This window comes from Diceros bicornis, chromosome 14 (genome assembly GCF_020826845.1).
Source record: "Diceros bicornis minor isolate mBicDic1 chromosome 14, mDicBic1.mat.cur, whole genome shotgun sequence".
Classification (NCBI taxonomy): domain Eukaryota; kingdom Metazoa; phylum Chordata; class Mammalia; order Perissodactyla; family Rhinocerotidae; genus Diceros; species Diceros bicornis.
Genome location: NC_080753.1, coordinates 139,069 through 158,679, shown reverse-complemented (window position 1 = coordinate 158,679; position 19,611 = coordinate 139,069). Strand labels below are relative to the sequence as shown.

The 19,611-nt window shown below is 38.7% G+C and overlaps 1 protein-coding gene across 1 annotated transcript in view; it reads left to right on the top strand.

Moving 5' to 3' along the window:
• KCNQ5 (potassium voltage-gated channel subfamily Q member 5) overlaps window positions 1-19,611 on the top strand; it is a 469,664-nt gene that overhangs the window by 335,651 nt on the left and 114,402 nt on the right. Inside the window, exon 3 of the mRNA XM_058554049.1 lies at window positions 15,741-15,867. Within this exon, the coding sequence (XP_058410032.1) occupies window positions 15,741-15,867 (127 nt within the window). The remainder of the gene's footprint in view (window positions 1-15,740; window positions 15,868-19,611) is intronic.

The window sequence follows — 19,611 nt, the reverse complement described above, 5'->3', positions numbered from 1 at the left end:
CTTGGCCCAGATGCTCCCAACCCGTGGCCCCAATGCCTAATAAAAACATGCTCCTGATTCTTCTTTGGTAACAAAGTGTGAATAAGTCATTTGGGATGGGACATTTTCAAACTACTTGCTTCCCGTGCCCCTCTGAAGAGCCTCTGGGATAAATGAATGTCGTCATGTAAGTGTGGTTAAATGAATTACTTTTCAGAGGGATACCTACATTTTAACAAATGTGAAAAACTTGAAGGGATAAGTTATTTCTAGAGAAATTTCAGGAATCAACCAATCAAAAAGGGGAGGACCTCGGAGGCATGGTTAACCTGGTGCTCCTGAAGCGAACTCCTCAATGTTCCTAAGCCTTCCAGCCAGGGAGGCCAGCCCACTACACTAGCTTTCAAAGCCATCTCACCTGCTGTTTCCCAGGCAGGAAGGATTGATGCCCCGCACACCTTGTGAGCTCCCCATCCTCACCCACTCCCATTGCTACTCCCCTTTCTCTGCATACCCCGCTCAGTGTCTGCCAATCACTTACTGAAGTTCTGCCATACTGGTACCACCACCCCCAAGCAGGCATGGTTCTGAGGGTACTGATGTGTCTCCAACTCCAAGTCAAATGAGTCCCTGTGGTAAAACCATTCATTCCCTCAAATTCTCTTCCAGTGCACTAAAAGTTAATATACCTTCCCAAAAAGTAAGGAGAAATGTGAAAGCTAGCTACACGGATGGTGTCATGTGACATCCTCTAAGTAATGGTTAGGAAGCATGTGTCTGGAGTATTTTTCCTCTCTTCAAAAGATTCATAAATCCAAAAGATGATTTACTTTTGTCTATTTATTTCCACCTTCTGATTTAACTGTGGAGCCATCTCTAGATCTTCATTTCATTTCCTTAACGTGTATTATTCTATAGAATTTTCCAAATTACAAAGAATTATAACTGCAACCCTTCTGACTGACGCCCTTCTTTGCAATTTATGACCCAGTTTACATCACAAATCCTTTCCCTGCAGGGATTACGTGGGGAGGCATGCTGGCCTGCTAGCCCTATGTTACTTTAAGTACGCACAAAAGGAGCAAAAATAGCTGGAAATCAATTATGTTCATATTCTGAATAAAGGCAATAGTTCCAATTTTCTATGTCTAATTAGCCACAGCTCTTCAAGAATTGGTACAAATGTCATGAGGTTTATAATGTCAGCATTTCATCTTCACAAAAATGCTACTTGATGACATAAAACCAGAAAAAACTAATGGTCACATTAGATAGCTTGTAGATTAGACAAAAGTCACTGTGTTTTAATGAACAGTGCTGTTAATTAATGAGAAAACAACTAGAAAATGAGCTGTCAAGCATTGTGAAATTGTACAAAAAAATAAAAATTCATCAATCTTACCCAGAACCACTTTGAGTAACTCAAAACCAAAATAACTTCAAGAACAGAGTTTAAATCTCGAATTACACAGCAAAGTCATGTATATCAGTGAACTCACACCACAGTTCTCTGGTGTGACAGATGAAGATTCTTCTTTAGTATCTAGAAAGGAGGGTCAATGCTACATTAGTATTCTTAACAGATAGTCTAGATAGAATCTAGCACTAGCTCCACCACTGCCTTGGGTTTCTTAATTTCTATACGCATTTCCTTAGTCTTTAAGAATAGGAAAGGTGCCCTATGTTTTAGCTAAATTCTATGAGGACAAATGAGAAAGCACCAAAGCTTCAAGATGGGTGATGAAAACAATAAGCATTGCCTTTGGTTCTACAGAGGGCTATGAAAGCCAAGCTTCTAGGGGCTTCCATAAGAAAAGACAGAGCCATGGTTAGTAACACTGGCTTTATATTACGGCTTTTCTCCAAGTAGGTCAAGTACTCTGATTACTATTCACTAATCTCTTTAGCAACCATTTGAATAAATAGCCGGCATTTTATTTCAATTCAAAACAAGTGAGAGAAAAGGAACTGATTTGTCCCAAGGTATAGCAGCAAAGGCAACAGAACCTGCCTCATGGCTGGCCCAGCAAGGGTCAGAATATCCATCCCTAGTATAAATCGCTGCAACTGAGCATAACAGATGTTCGTACTTTTAATTCATTTGAAAATAAGTATACCCTATCCAAAGAGTGATTTAGAGAGCACCATTAAACCAAAACATAGTGAGATCAGATCTAGCATCTGGACTTGAAGAGAAGCACTTTTCTTCTTACGGTTTTACCCCATCATCTAGATGACAGGCAATGACTTTTTTTTAATTGAAATTTTTTTTTATATAATTGTAGATTCACATGCAGTTGTAGGAATTATACAGAGGTGTCCTATGTATGCTTTACCCAGTTTCCCCAAATGGTAATATTTTGCAATACTATAGTATAATGTCAAATAATATTGATACAATCCACAGATTTTATTCATAGTCCCTTTGTTTTGTTTGCACACACTTGTATATGAATATTTAGTTCTATACAGTTTTATCACATGTGGAGTTTCATGTATCTATCACAACAGTCAAGACACCAAACAGTTCCATCACCACAAGAATCTCTCCAGCTGCCCTTAATGACCATACCCACCTCCTCCCTCACACCCACCAGCCCCTCTCCCTCTTCTAGCAACCACTAATCTGTTCTGCATTTCTAAAATTTTTTTCATTTCAAAAATGTCATTTAAATAGAATAACATGGTATGTAACCTTTTTTAAACTCAGCATCATTCCCTAGAGATTGTTGTGTGTATCAACAGTTCATTGATTTTTATTGTTGAGTAGTATTCCATGTATGGATATACCACTGTGAATTGTTTAACCATTCACATGGTGAGGGCTATTTTCAGTCTTTGGTCATTGAGAATAGATCCACTATGAACATTCATGTACAGGTTTTCATATAAACATAAGTTTTCATTTCTCTGGCATGAATGCCCAAGAGTACAATTGCTGAACCATAGCAACTACATGTTTAGTTTTATAAGAAACCACCAAACTGTTTTCCAGAGGGGCTGTATCATTTTACATTCCCAACAGCAATGTATGTGTAATCCAGTTTCTCTGCATCCTCCCCAGCATTTTGTGTTGTCACTGTTTTTTATTTTAGCCATTCTGATAGGTGTCTAGTGGTATCGCATTGTGATTTTAGTTTGTGTTTCCCATATGGCTAATGACGTTGAACATCTTTTCATGTGCTTTCTTGCCGTCCATATATTCTCTTCAGTGAGGTATCTGTTCATGTCTTTTGCTCATTTTCTAATTGAACTGTTTGTTTTTTTTTTACTATTGAGTTTTGAGAATTTTTATATATTCTAGATACTAGTCCTTTGTCAGATATGTGGTTTGCAAATGTTTTCTCCAAGTACATAGTTTGTCTTTTCCTCCTTTCTACTTTTGATAAAGTACAATTTGTCAGTTTTTCCTTTTATTACTTGTGTTTTTGGTGTCACGTATAGGAACTCTTTGCTTAGCTCAAATCTCCAAAATTCTCTCCTATGTCTTTTACTAAAAGTTTTATAGTTTTAACATTTAGGTACATAATACACTTTTAATCAATTTTTGTAAAAGGTGTGAGGTATAGATTGAGGTTCATTGTTTTGCCTGTGGATGTCCAATTGCTAGCATCACTTGTTGAAAAGGCTATTTCTTGGTGCCAGTCAAGATGGCACCATAGGAAGATGCTGAACTCACCTCCTCTCATGAACACAACAAATCCACAATTACATATGGAATAACTTCCTCTGAAAACTGAACAAACAGCTTCTACAACAAAGGATAAAAGGGCAGCCATGGGATGGGTAGGAGAGGCAGAAATACGGTCTTGCAAAAAAAAAAAAAAAAAAAGCACAAATCCACCCCAGATGCAGAAATCCACAAACAGGAGTCCAAAAAATATAGATTTTTCCCTTAGGAGTGAGGGGTTGGTGCTCCACAGCAGGAGCCCCCAACCCTTAGACCCTGCACAGGAGCGCTGAGCCCACAGAACACCTGGCTTTGAAAACCAGTGGAGATTATGGCCAGAAAAATCATAGACTGTAGGGAGTGGAGAACCCACTCTCAGGGAGCTTATGTGCACACTCACTGGCCCAAGACCCAGTACAATATCTCCAGATTGAAAAGCGCCTAGGCCATATGTGAAGGAGACACTTACTAATTTTAAAGCGTCTGCCAGAGAGGCAGGAAACTATTGGGACTCTCTCTGGGATCAGAGACACTGATGAGCACCATTTTTGCAATCTCATTCTACATTGCTAATGCTTGTGTATGTGGGCACCATTTTGGAGCCCTCCCTCTAACATACTAGAGCCAGTGGGAGTACCCCCTGAGAGCCCTGCCCATCCCTGCACATCAGCTGTGACCACAGCAAGTGGGCATGCACAGCCCACACAGGGGATGCTCCTTGAGCACCTAGCTTTAGTGGCCAGAGAGGATCACATTTTGGGGCCCCATGAGACATCTCCTACACAAAGCTGCTCCTTAAAGACTGGGAGAAGTAGTTGATTTGCCTAATACAAAAAAAAAAAAAAAAAAAACACAGAAAGTCAGGAAAAATGAGGAGACAAAGGAATATGTCCAAAACAAAAGAACAAGTCAAAATATCAGAAAAGGACATTAATGAAATGGAGATAAGCAATCTACCTGATAGAGAATGCAAAGTAGTGGTCATAAAGATGCTCACCAAACTTGAGAGAAGAATGGATGAGTGCAGTGAAGGAGTCAACAAAGAGATAGAAAATATAAGACAGTTCCAAATAGAAGTTACAGAGCTGAAGAATGTAATAACTGAACTGAAAAAAATACTCCAGACGGATTCAACAGCAGACTGGATGAAGCTGAAATCTGATCAGTGAGATGGAAAACAAAGCAATATAACATATCCAGACAGAGCAGCGAAAAGGAAAAGGAATTTTAAAGAATGAAGATAAGTTCAGGGACCTATGAAACAAAGTCAAGCAGAATAACATTCACATTATAGGGGTTCCAGAGGGAGAAGAGAGAGAGGAAGGGCCAGAAAACTTATTTGGAGAAACAATGGCTGAAAATTTCCCTAATCTGGGCAAGAAAACAGACATACAGTCCAAGAAGCCCAGAGAGTTCCAAATAAAATGAATCTAAAGAGACCCACACCAAGACGTATTATAATTAAAATGGTAAAAGTTAAAGATAAAGAGAGAATATTAAAAGCAGCAAGAAAAAAACAATTTATTACATACCAGAAAACCCCATAAGTCTATCAGCAGATTTTTCAGCAGAAGCTTTGCAAGCCAGAAGAGAGTGGCACAATATATTCAAAGTGCTGAAAGAAAAAACTTCTAGTGAATTCCAAGAATTCTCTACCCAGCAAGGTTATCATTCAGATTGAAGGAGAGATTAACTGTTTTCCAGATAAGCAAAAGCTAAAGGAGTTCATCACCACTAAAATGGCCTTACAAGAAATGTTAAAGTTACTTCTCTAAGCTGAAAAGAACTGGCACTAATTAATAACAAGAAAACATACAAAAGTAAAAATCTCACTTTTTTAGGTAAATATATAGCAAAAGTATTGGATCAATCATTTATAAAGCAAATTTGAAGGTTAAAAGACAAAAACAGTAAAATTAACTAAAATCATAATAATTAGTTAAGGCATGCATAAAAAAGATGTAAAATGTGACATCAAAAATAAAAAATGTTGGAGGGAGTAGAAAAAATGTAAAGTTTTGTAATGTGTTCAAATTGCAGTTGCTATCAACTTAAAACAGATATACATAGGAAGTTATATGTGAACCTCATGGTAACCAAAAATCAAAAACTTACAGTAAATATTTGAAAGAAAATGAGAAAGGAATCTAAACAGAACACTAAAGAAAGTCATCAAATCACAAGGGAAGAGAGAAAGAGAAGAAAGGAACAGAGAGGAACTACCAAAGCAGCCAGAAAACAATTAACAAAATGACAATAAGTATATACCTATCAATAATTACTTTAAATGTAAATGGACTAAATTTGCCAATCAAAAAACACAGAGTAGCTGAATGGATAAAAAAACAAGACCCATCCATACACTGCCTGCAAGAGACTCACTTCAGATATAAGGACACAAACAGACTGAAAGTGAATGGATGGGGAAAGATATTCCACCTTGGAATGGAACATGGAAAACAAAAAGAAAGTTGATGGAGCAAATGGAAACAAAAAGAAAGTTGATGTAGATATACTCAGAGTGGACAAAATAGACTTTAAAACAAGGACTGTAATAAAAGACAGAAAGGCATTACATAATGATAAAGGGATAAATCCAGCACGAAGACATAACATTTATAAATATATATGCACCCAACGTAGGAGTATCAAGATATATGAAGCAAATATTAACAGATCTAAAGAAATTGACAGCAATACAATAATAGTAGGGACTTTAACATCCCACTTACATCAATGGGTAGATTATCCAGATAGAAAATTAACAAGGAAGCATTGGCCTTAAACAGTACATTAGACCAGATGGACTTAACAGATATGTACAGAACATTCCATCCAAAAGCAACAGAATACACATTTTTTTTCTCAAGTGTACATGGAACTTTCTCCAGGATAGAAACAAATCTCAATAAATTTAAGATTGAAATCACATCAAGCATCTTCTTTGACCACAATGTTATCAAACTAGAAATCAACTACAAGAAGAAAACTGGAAAAAAACACAAAAATGTGTCCATTAAACAACAAGCTAACAACCAATTTGTTGTTTACTGAACAACCAGTGAGTCATCCAAGAAATCAGAAAATACATAGAGAGGAAAAGAGAAATACAACATACCAAAATCTTTGGGATGCAGCAAAAGCAGTTCTGAGAGGGAAGTTCATAACAATACAGGCCTTCCTCAAGAGGCAAGAAAAATCCCAAATAAACAATCTAGCTTTTCATCTAAAGAAACTAGAAAAAGAACCGCTGAAGCTCGAAGTCAGTAGAAGGAAGGAAATAGTAAAGATCAGAGCAAAAATAAATGAAATAGAGAAAAAAAAAACAATAGAAAAGATAAATGAAACTAAAGAGCTGGTTCTTTGAAAAGATAAACAAAATAGACAAATGTTTAGCTAGACCAACCAAGAAAAAGGGATAGAGGGCTCTAATAAACAAAATCGGAAATGAAATAGAAGTTACAGCTGATATCACAGAAATACAGAGAATCATAAGAGACCACCCAAAACAATTATCTGCCAACAAATTGGACAGCCTAGAAGAAACAGACAAATTCCTAGAAACATACAATCTTCCAAGACTGCATCATGAAGAAATAGAAATCTAAATAGACTAATTACTAGTAAGTAAGGAGATTGAATCAGTAATCAAAAACCTCCCAACAAACCAAAGTCCAGGACCAGCTTCCACTGGTGAATTCTACCAAATATTCAAAGAAGATTTAATACCTATCCTTCTCAAACTCTTCCAAAAAATTGAAGAGGAGAATATGCTTTCATTCTCATTTTTATGAGGCCAGTGTTACCCTGATACCAAAATCAGACAAGGACAGCACAAAAAAAAGAAAATTACAGGCCAGTATCATTGATGAACATAGGATGCAAAAATCCTCAAAAAAATATTAGCAAACCAAATTCAACAATACACCATGATCAAGTGAGATTTATTCCAAGAATGCAAGGATGGTTCAACATGTGCAAATCAATCAACATGATGCACCACATTAACAAAATGAAGGATAAAAATCACATGATCATCTCAATAGATGGAGAAAAAGCATTTGACAAAATTCAACATTGATTTATGACAAAAATTCTCAACAAAGTGGATATAGAAGGAAAGTACCTAAACATAAAAAAGGCCATATATGACAAACACACAACTAACATCATATTCAATGGTGAAAAGCTGAAAGTTTTTCTTCTAAGATCAAAAAAAATATAAGGATGCCCACTCTTGCCACATAGATTCAACATAGTATTGGAAGTCCTAGCCACAGCAATTAGGCAAGAAAAAGACATAAAAGGCATCAAAATTAGAAAGGAAGAAGTAGATCTGCCACTATTTGCAGATGACATGATACTATGTATAGAAAACCCAAAAGACTCCACCAAAAAACTATTAGAACTAATAAAAGAATTCAGTAAAGTAGCAGGATACAAAATCAATTTACAGAAATCTGTGGCATTTCTATACACTAATAACAAGCTATCAAAAACAGAAACTAAGAGGGCCTGCCCAGTGGTGCAGTCGTTAAGTTTGTGCATTCTGCTTTGGCAGCCCAGGGTTCGCCAGTTCGGATCCTGGGCGTGGACCTACTCACCATTCATCAAGCCATGCTGAGGTGGAGACCCACGTAGAAGAACTAGAAGGACCTACAACTAGAATATACAACTATGTATTGGAGGCTTTGGGGAGGAAAAAAAACAGAAATTAAGAAAATAATCCTATTTACAATTGCATCAAAAAGAATAAAATACTAGGAATAAATTTAACCAAGGAGGTGAAAGACCTACACAGTGAATACTATAAGACATTGATGAAAGAAACTGAAGAAGACACAAATAAATACAAATATATTCTGTGCTCGTGGACTGGAAGAATTAATGGTGTTAAAATGTCTGTACTACCCAAAGCAATCTACAGATTCAATGCAATCCCTATCAAAATACCAATGGCATTTTTCACAGAGATAGAACAAATAATTCTAAAATTTGTATGTAACTACAAAAGACCCCAAATAGCCAAAGCAATCTTGAGAAAGAACAAAGGTGGAGACATCACAGTCCCTGATTTCAAACTATGCTACAAAGCTACAATAATCAAAACTGTATGGTATTGGCATCAAAGCAGACACACAGATCAATGGAAAGAATTGAAAGCCTAGAATTAAACTCACACATATATGGACAATTAATTTATGACAAAGGAGCCAAGAACATACAATGGAGAAAGTAAATCTCTTCAATTAAATGGTGTTGGGAAAATTGGCCAGCCACATGCAAAAGAATGAAACTAGACCACTATCTTACATCATACACAAAAATTAATTCAAAATGGATTAAAGGCTTGAATGTAAGATCTGAAACCATAAAATTCCTAGAAGGAAACATAGGCAGTACACTCTTTGACATTGATCTTCATGATATTTTTGTGGATCTGACTCCAAAGGTGAGGGAAACAAAAGCAAAAATAAACAAATGGGATTACATCAAACTAAAAAGCTTCTGCACAGCACAGGAAACCATCAACAAAATGAAAAGGCAACCTACCAACTGGGAAAAATATTTGCAAATCATCTATCTGATAAGGGGTTACTATCTAAAATATATAAAGAATTCATACAACTTGACAACAGAAAAACAAACAATCCAGTTAAAAAATGAGCAGAGGATTTGAATAGACATTTTTCCAAAGAAATCATAGAGATGGCCAATTGGTGTATGAAAAGATGTTTAACATCACTAATTATTACGGAAAGGCAAATCAAAACCACAAGGAGATATCACCACAATAAGAATGGCTATTATTAAAAAGACAAGAAATAGCAAATGTTGGTGAGGATGTGGAGAAAAAGGAACACTGTACACTGTTGGTGGGAACGTAAATTGGTGCAGCCATGATGGAAAACACTATGGAGATTCCTCAAAGAATTAAGAATAGAAATACCATATGATCCAGCTATTCCACTACTGGATATTTGTTGAAAGACTATAAAAACACTAATTCGAAAAGATATAAGCACCCCTATGCTCTTTGCAGCAATATTTATGATAGCCAAGATATGGAAACAACTTAAGTGCCCATCAATGGATGAATGAATAAAGAATATGTGGTATATACACAATGGAATACTAGTCAGCCATAAAAAAAAGAATGAAATCTTGCCATTTGTGACAATATGCATGGACCTTGAGGGCATTATGCTAAATAAAATAAGTCAGATGCAGAAAGACTAATAGCATATGTTTTTACTCATATGTGGAACCTAGAAAAAACAAAACAAACAAACAAACAAAACAAAACAAAAGGTCATAGATAAGGAGAACAGGTTATGGTTACCAGAGTGGAGGGGATTGAGTGGTGGGCAAAATGTGTGAGGGATCAGCTGTGTGGTGATGGATGGAGACTGGGGTTGCCGTGCTGATCACTTCGTAGTGTACATAGATGTCAAGTTATTATTTTGTTTGCACCTGAAACTTAGACAATGTGATACGCCAATTTTACCTAAAAAAAACAAGGCTATTTCTTTCTCCATTGAATTGCTCTTGTACTTTTATCAAAAAATGAATTGAGCATATTTGTCTGGGTATATTTTTAATTTCTCTGTTCTGTTCCACTGTTCTCTATGTGTCTGTCCCTCTGCCAATACCACACAGTCTTGATTACTGGAGCTATATAGTAGGCCTGAATACCAGAGAAAGCGATTCCTCCCACTTTATTCTTCTTTTCTGGGATTGTTTTAGCTATTCTATGGCCTGTGCAATGCCATATAAATTTTTTTTTTTCACGAGGAAGATCAGCCCTGAGCTAACATCCATGCCAATCCTCCTCTTTTTGCTGAGAAAGACTGGCCCTGAGCTAACATCCCTGCCAATCCTCTTCTTTTTGCTGAGAAAGACTGGCCCTGAGCTAACATCTATTGCCAATCCTCATCCTTTTTTTTCCCTTTTTCTACCCTAAGCCCCAGTAGATAGTTGTATGTCATAGTTGCACATCCTTCTAGTTGCTGTATGTGGGATGCTGACTCAGCATGGCCGGACAAGCAGTGCCTCAGTGCACGCCTGGGATCTGAACCCGGGCTGCCAGTAGCAGAGCATGGGCACTTAACCGCTAAGCCACGGGGCTGGCCCGTTTTCCATATAAATTTTAGAATAAGTTTGTTTATGTTTACAAAAACAGCTTGCTGAGATTTTGATAGGACTTTCATTGAACCTATAGGTCAGTTTGAGAAGAGCTGACATCTTTATTATGTTGGGTCTTCCTGTCCATGACCATGGCTTTATTTAAGTCTTCTCTGATTTCTTCCATCAACGTTATGTAATTTTCAGCATGCACATCCTGTACGTGTTTTGTTAAGTGCATAGCTAAACATTCCGTTTTCTTTAAAGTGGTTATGTGTAATATTGTGCTTTTAATTTTGGTTTCCACATCCCCATCATTGGTGTACAGAAATGTGATTGATTTGTGCATGTTGATCTTCTATCTTGCAACCTTACTGAACTCACTTATTAGTTATACGAGTTTTTTTTGTAGATTCCTTGCAATTTTCTCTGTAGACAATCATGTCATCTGCAAATAGAGACTGTTTTGTCTGCCTTTCCAATTCGTATGCCTTTTATTTCTGTTACTTGCCCTAGTGCAGCGACTCTATTATTCAACTATGTTGAATAAGTGATGAAAATAACATCTTGCCTTGTTCTTGATTTTAGGGGAAAACATGCAGTCTTTCACCATTAAGTATGACTTTTTTTTTTTTTTTTTTTTTTCCCCCAAAGCCCCAGTAGATAGTTGTATGTCATAGCTGCACATCCTTCCAGTTGCTGTATGTGGGACGCGGCCTCAGCATGGCCGGAGAAGCGGTGCGCCGGTGCGCGCCCGGGATCCGAACCCGGGCTGCCAGCATCGGAGCGCACGCACTTAACCGCCAAGCCACAGGGCCGGCCCATAAGTATGACATTTTTTAGTGCCATCAAGTCGATTCCGACTCCTAGCAACCCTGTGCACAGCAGAGCGGAACGCTGCCTGGTCTTTTTGCTTCATCCTCTCACCCTCCAGTGCTAAATAACATAACACTCTGCTGCTATTCACAGGGTTTCATGGCCAATTTTTTAGAAGTGGGGGCTGGGAATTTCTTCCTGGTCTGTCTTAGTCTGGAAGCTCCACTGACACCTGTCCACCATGGGGGACCCTGCTGGTGTTTGAAGTACCAGTGGCATAGCTTTCAGCATCACAGTAACACACAGCAGCCACAGTATGACAACTGACAGATGGGTTGATGTGGTTCCCTGACCTGGAAATGGACCTGGGCACAGCAGTGAGAATGCCAAATCTTAGCCACTAGCTCACCAAGTATGACGTTAGCTCTAGGTTTTTTGTAAATGCTATTTATTAAATTGAGATGATAAACCTCTATTCCTAACTTCCTGAGAGTTTTTATCATGAATGGGAAAACTGGGTATCCACATGCATAAGAATGAAATTGGACTCATTTCATACGATTTACAAAAAATCAACCCAAAATGGATTAAAGACTTAAACATAAGACCTGAAACTGTAAAACTACTAGAAGAAAGCATAGGGAAAGAACTTCTTGATGTTGGTCTGGACGATATTTTTTGGATATGACCCCCAAAGCACAGACAACAAAAGCAAACATTGGACAGGTGAGATTGCATCAAACTAAAAGGTTTCTGCATAGTAAAGGAAACCACCAACAGAATGAAGAGACAACCTATGGAACAAGTTAATATCCAGATATATAAGAAACTTCTGTAAGTCAATGGCAAAAAAACAAATAACCCAATTAAAAAGTGGGCAAAGGACCTGCACAGACATTTCTCAAAAGAAGATATACAAGTGGCCAACAGGTATATGAAAAAGTGCTCAACATCATTAATAATCAGGTAAATGCAGATCAAAACCATAATGAGATATCATCTCATACCTATTAGAATGGCTATTATCAAAAAGACAAGAGATAACAAATGCTGGTGAGGATATGGAGAAAATAGATATATGTTGGTGCACCGTTGGTGGGAATGTAAATTGGTGCGGTGACTATGGGAAACAGTATGGAGGTTCCTCAAAAAATTAAAAATAGAACTACCATATGATCCAGCAATCCCACTTCTGGGCATACATCCAAAGGAAGTAAAGTCAGGAGCTCAAAGAGATACCTGTGCTCCCATGTTCATTGCAGCATTATTCAAAATAGCCAAGATATGGAAACAACCATCGATGGACAAACGGATGAAGAAAAGGAATATTATTCAGTCTTAAAAAAAGAAGGAAATCCTGTTATTTGCATTAACATGGATAAACTTGGAGGGCGTTATGCTAAGTGAAATAAGTTAGACATTTAAAGACAAACACCGCATGATCTCACATACGTGGAATCTAAAATAGTCCAACTCATAAAAGCAGAGAGTAGGTTGGTGGTTACCAGGGGCTGAGGGGTGGGGGTGGAAATGGGGAGACGTTGGTGAAAGGGCACAAACTCCCAGTTATGCAGGATTAATAACTTCTGCAGATCTAATGTACGGCGTGGTAACTGTAGTTAATAATCATGTAGCATATACTAGAAATTTGCTAAGATAGTAGACCTTAAGTGTTCTCATCACCAAAAAAATGTTAACTATGTGAGGTGATGGATTAATTAGCTTGATTGTGGTAATCATTTCACAGTTATAACTATATCAAAACATCACATTGTATACCTTAAATATATACAATTTTTATTTGTCAATTATATCTCAACAAAGCTGGGAAAAGAAAGAGAGAAAGTGGGCTCCCGCAGTTCCACTGCCCCCCCAGCTCTAAGGTTGCCAGACTGCGGTTCTTTTCTCTTTCTCTGGCTCAGTAGGGTTGTGTTCCTTTACATGGAAGTAAGATGGAAATTTGAGGAACCAAGAGACAGACTCTGGTCAAAGTGGCTCTCACACTTGTGTCTCCGTCACCTGAGCCCAAGTCCTTGAGCGAGGACGTCCCCACAGCCTGCAGCTGCACAGCCCACCACTGAGCTCTTGTTTCTCACTGCTCCTCACTCAGGGAGGGAGCTTTTTGAGGTTATTTTCCACAGTCTAAAACCCAGCCCTCACAGGGAATTCTAAGCAATGATCTAGTAAGGGAGGAGATTTGTGACGCTGTGGTGAAACCCAATTACAACTTCCTCTTGCTTTATTTTGAAATGAAAGAATTTTTTTTTCCTAACCTCTTTGGAAAAAAAAAAAAAAAGGCAGCAAGCAATATTCCTGAACAAGGGGCCCTGAGTAAAGATTTTGTAGATGTAATTTATCCTGCCTCAGTGTAATTCTGAAATTGTGTAGTGAAAACCTACCTTCCTTTAGAGTAACGGCCATACATCCATTGGTGTCATCTGTTTCCACGGAAAAGAAAAATCGTTCTATGGTCGTGCCTGGGAGCTCAGGCCACATTTGGGATTTTCTTGGGTATCCCTTGTAATATGACCTCTCACCAGTGGAGTGCCAAACTTCCTAGTACAAGGAGGAGTTAGGGGCAGGGATAGAAAGTGGACCTGCCATTAGACCTGGATTGACCCCAGGCCCAGCTCTGTGGGCCTCTCGGGCCTCAGCGTGCCTTCTGTATGTGGAGAGATGTGCTAGGTTAGAAACAGATCTAGAGCTGAGGTGCCTTAATGGATGAACAGGCTCAGCCACCTAGATACATACTCAAAACCAAACCAAAACAAAACAAACTCTCATGTCTTTAATGAGTGTGTGTCAACCATAGTTTGGTTATCTGTGCATAAAGTCATCTTGGTGATTTATCCCGCAGGTAGTTTTAAGTCACTGTCAGTAAGCAGTGATGATATTAGAGATTTATTTCCCATCATGAGAAATGTTTGTGGATTACTTAGGGCAAAATAACAGAAAGATAGAATGATATGTCTCTACTAGGCATTTCAAAAGTGCAACACACCGTCACATGCTCTAACTAAAGAAACAAACATTTGCCTGAAACTTGCAACAAAATGCCATTTTTCTAATTTTGATAACAGTTTTTGTCTTGGGAGGTGGGATGGGACAATGGGGAGTGGATTAGGACCTTTATTTTCTATGCTCTATATTCCTGTGATGTTTGAATGTTTTAATAAAAAAGACCTTGTATCACTTTCATAATTAAGCAATCATAAAAAAATCATTTAATAAATACAGTATTGTTCTCCATTAGAAATACTTAGTCAACCCTTGCTTAAAAACAAGAAAGGGAATTAGTTTTTGAAGGAAAACAAATTTCAATAAACTCAGTGCCTGTCCCTGTAAAGGGACGACAAGGTGACTAAGCCGAGCTTGCTCTGAGATGCTTTCTGCTTACAAATCCCGTTTGGTTTCTTGTTCCATGACCCACTGCTTAATAAGCCACTTTAGTTGGCTTTTTCCCAAGGTCCACTCACAACTCTTTCTAAATAGTCTCAAAATCACTTTACTGGAGCAGGTGTTATTTTCTAGGCAGCTCTCACCAAAGGGCAGCATAATAATTAAAGAGCTTCTGATCCAGAGTCTCATTTCTCGCAAAGGGTATATGTGCCACACACGGTAATGCTTTTGAAACTTGCTGTTTTACGAGGAGATTTTGACACCATAACAAAAGAACTCAGTATACTTCTAAATATTACTGCTTTTTCTCTGAGAACAACTGTTAGGGGTTAGGGATTATGTCACTCCTTGAAGCAAAATGAAGCTTTGTTTTCTGTAAAACTGTAAAGCTGTATTTTCAGGGTCCGCTCTTTCATTTCAGATATTTCACATGTTACCATGTAGCTAAAAGTCAGTTACACTATATATTCCAGACAAGGCAGACCCGTAATTCAGCCTGCACATTTAGTATTAAAACTGACTCCTAAATTTGCAAAGTGTTAGAGACTCGAGAAGGAACAACCTTCCATGACAGGAAATGCAGACAATGTGAGACTCAGATGTTCTCCACGTTTAGTTTGATTTGGAGGAGATGTTAACTTTGGACATTAACAACTACGTGTTTTAGACAAGTACCTAAACGTCCACAGAGCTTCTTGCTGTGGTTTGCTCCAAAACGCCTCTCTCTAACGTGTCTTATTTGGTATTTTAGGAGTTTGTGATGATTGTCGTCTTTGGTTTGGAGTTCATCATTCGAATCTGGTCTGCAGGTTGCTGTTGTCGGTATAGAGGATGGCAAGGAAGATTGAGATTTGCCCGAAAGCCCTTCTGTGTTATAGGTGAATATCGAAATCCTTGATGCTGGATTCATGACACTGCATCCCTTTTTCTTCTATCTCCTGCATTGCAGCATTGAATTAACATTAAAAGGTAACATTCATGGACTATTTGCCACAGGCCAGGCGCTCCTGTGTTTTCAAAGTGTTGACTTATTTAATCCTCACCCCAACACTGTGAGGTAGGTATTTTTATTATCTCCATTTACAGATGAAGAAACTGAAGCAAAGAGAGGTGAGTTTAAGTTGGGAAAAGTCATTCAGGTGGTGAGTGGTGGAGCTGGGATTTGAGTCAGATGGTCTGGCTCTAGAAAACCCACTTGTGTGAATTAAGTTATAGGGAAATATGTGGTTCTCCAGGGTTGCGCTGAATTAGGGAAGCCTTGATTTCAGTAAGTATAAAAACTCCCTTTTGCTCTACAATATGCGCAATACCCCTTTTATGCTCTTGATCATCTGGAATAGATTGCAGTGTATTAGACCTGGTAACGCATATCAGTTAGCAAGCCTCAAGAATGGCTACAAGCGTGGTTAACTTTATGCATTGGTAACTTTAGACCTGATAAAGTGTTTTCCACTCTGAAATATGGGTCCCGCCAGCCTGCAGTCCCTGAATAAGTATCACATCCCTGCACTTCTCGAGTGCACTTTGGCTTCAGAGGGCTTCCATTCACCTGGGTACCAGCGTGAAGTTACATGTCCTAATAAAGATGCCATGCAGCATCCTAGAGTTAAGATCTGGTATCTCCCAGTCACGTATTTTAAAAGTATATCATAAAATTGAAAACCCTAGTAAATTATATCTCAATTTAAAATTAATTAATTAATTTTATAAAAGAGTAAGTTACCTACATTATGGCCTTTTATTCCCAGATATTTCAATGTGGATTTCCCAAGAATAAGGATATTCTTTGATATAACCTTCAGTAAGTTAAACATTGATACAACACTTTATCTAATCTGCTGGTTGTAGTCCAGTTTTGTCAATTGACCCAATAATGTCCTTTCTGGCATTTTTTCCTCTCCAGAACACGGTTCAGTCTAGGATCACATGCTGTGTTTAGTTGTCATGTTTCTTTAGTCTCCTTTAATCTAGAACAGTTCCTCAGCCTTTGTTTGTCTTTCATGATATTGACATTTTTGAAGAATATAACCTCCTTCTCCCCCTTTTTAAAAAATAGAATGCTCTTCCTTTTGGAAAAAAATCCATATGTAAAAGCTGTTACTGTTGATATTATTGTTTATTATTATTATTATTACAGCTAAACTTGGTTTCTTGCTCCTTTTTCCTTCTCAGTTCTTTAGCAGCCATTCAAAACTAAATGCTGCAAGTTCTTGGTGAGGCTTACTTATTTCAACTATTTCCAGTCTGAGACAGTGCATTTTTTATTTACGAGGCAGTTTAGACTATCTTCTTCATCTACAACAGGTTTTCCCTTTTGTTTCAGGAGTCAGGAATTGTTGAGTAATCCTCTCAGTTTCCTCCTTTACCCCTATTCCCTGTGGCAGGGGCAGAGTGGACTTAAGGAGGAATTGGAGAAAGTGTCTCCCCAACCATGGGCACTTGGAGAATGCTTTATTCCATCCTGTGTAGAGAGAGCACAGTCCTGGAGATGGGGGAACAGGTGGGCCCCCCACACGCTCTGCCACGAGGTAATTTCATAGTACACACGTTTCAAAAGAGTCACCATTCATTCACCGAGACTTGATGGGATTTGGCTGTGTGTGAAGCCCTGGAGCTACAGCAGTGAGTCGAGTGAAATTCTAAGTCAGACCAATCTTAAAATACCTTGTTGGGCCCTCACTGATGCAGTCTGCTTGTCCAGCTGCTTCTCCTCTGCACAGATAGGATTAACTTCTTCTTGGAGGCCGTGATGCTGAGGTCTGGAGGAAAGTAGGTGATGGCTCCCAGCCTTGCAGGTCCACCCAGCCCCAAAGCATATCAGCACAGACATTTGATTTTTCTCCCTGCAGACTTTTTTTTCTCTTCTTGAATTTGCTGCTCAAGCAACATTCTGAAGGATTATAACTTGATGTGAAACTGCAGGACAACGAGTACTTTCTGTCCTATAAGGGGCCCAAACAGAACAATTCACAAGGCAGATGGTTCGCCAAAATTCACTCAGCTTCTACAGGATAAGGTCAGTTCATGGATGACTGCAGGAATGTTTCATTCCAGATTTTAAAACCAATTAAAAATTGGTTTTGTTCCAATTCCAGAGGCAATACCAACATATTTCTGGCCTCCAAGCTAAAAAGAAAGTTTTTTGCCCAGATGCCTGCTGCCTTTCGATAGCTGTTTTCAGCTGTGGCTACGTCGGCACATCTTAGTCCTTTAATCTTTCTCTTCCTGTCTCAGATTCTTGCAGGTCTTGGAATAACATCTGGTTCTAAAAAAGCTGTTCTGTTCTCTGTAACCTTAGTCACCATTGGACCTATCAATGGTGACCTCACACATTCAGTACAACATGGGTTACTTGTAGTCGCCACTGAGTTGACTCTTGAGTCCTTTCCTTCATTTGGGTATTTTACCTCCAGTAAATTAATTGCTTTGGAAGAAAATTTCTTGGATAGTTACATAATGAATCCCCATTAAAACAAAGGCAAGATTGTATTTGTTTGTATTTGCTTGTATTTAATGTACATATAACAGTTTGACTCATGGTCCAGCTGAATTGATGTAATAGTGAAATGTGTTTGAATGTGGCTTGTCGGCAGAAGTTAACCTACACAGAGGAACCAAATGTCACCAGCCTGGGGGCAGCAGGCTGCACCCGATGATGCTGAGACCCTTTCTAGGCCTGCTCGGCAGGCCTGTAAAAGTCATTGATGTCAGGGGTAGAATGATAAAGTGCAGTAGAAAGTGAACCCTGCAGTTCCCTCGTCCCACCTAATTTACCAGGGCAAAGTGAAAGAAGTAGCCTCTCTCTCATCTGTCCTAGATAACTGCTTGGAGCCTGGAAATGTAGCTAAGACCTCTCAAGACTCCATGTATTTGTAAGATCTGAGTACTCTGAAGATGCCAAATACACACCCAACTGTTTTTAGAAGTCTTGAGTATTCAAGAAAAGGATACAGGAAATGCTGTGGTAGCCTGGCTGTGCCTTCCACCTGGGAAATGCTTTCTGTAAGCGTACCAACGTTGTTCTTCTCAGCTAGAAACAGACTGAGCCTACTACAACGGCCAGCTCGCAGCCTCCTGTAATACTGAGCCCTACAGACCAACTGATAATCTTTGGACACGATCTGATAGAGGCCCACAGGCTAATTCCCAAAGAGGTTAGAACTTCCCCCGTCTGCGCTGTCCACCTCTCGGCCCTGCACTCCAGCCAGAACCAGGAGCGGTTCAAGAAGCGGGGGATTTCAGAAATCGTAAAATCGTTGTGTACTTGTGTTGGGAAAACATATTTTAAACAACGTTACACTTTTCTTCCTAAAGGGAGAAAAAAATCTACTTATTTTTTTTAATTAAGTGCTTTCTTTCATTACTTTATTGATTTATCTCTGCTTGGTTTTGGGAGTTTGCTTTGAAAACTGGTCAAATTTTATCTTGAATGACAAAATTCCTCCTTATACCTGTGTGTTCAGTTTGCATCTCCCCCCAAGACTGTTGCAATAACGTTTCTGCAGCTGTGGGCACGGTTGCCGCATCACCGCTCTGAGGCGCGTCTGGGGTGAGTTGCCCTCGTTTACCTGGACTGGCTGCTTTACTCAAGCTCAAGGCGCCCTCCCAGTGACCTCGGTGTT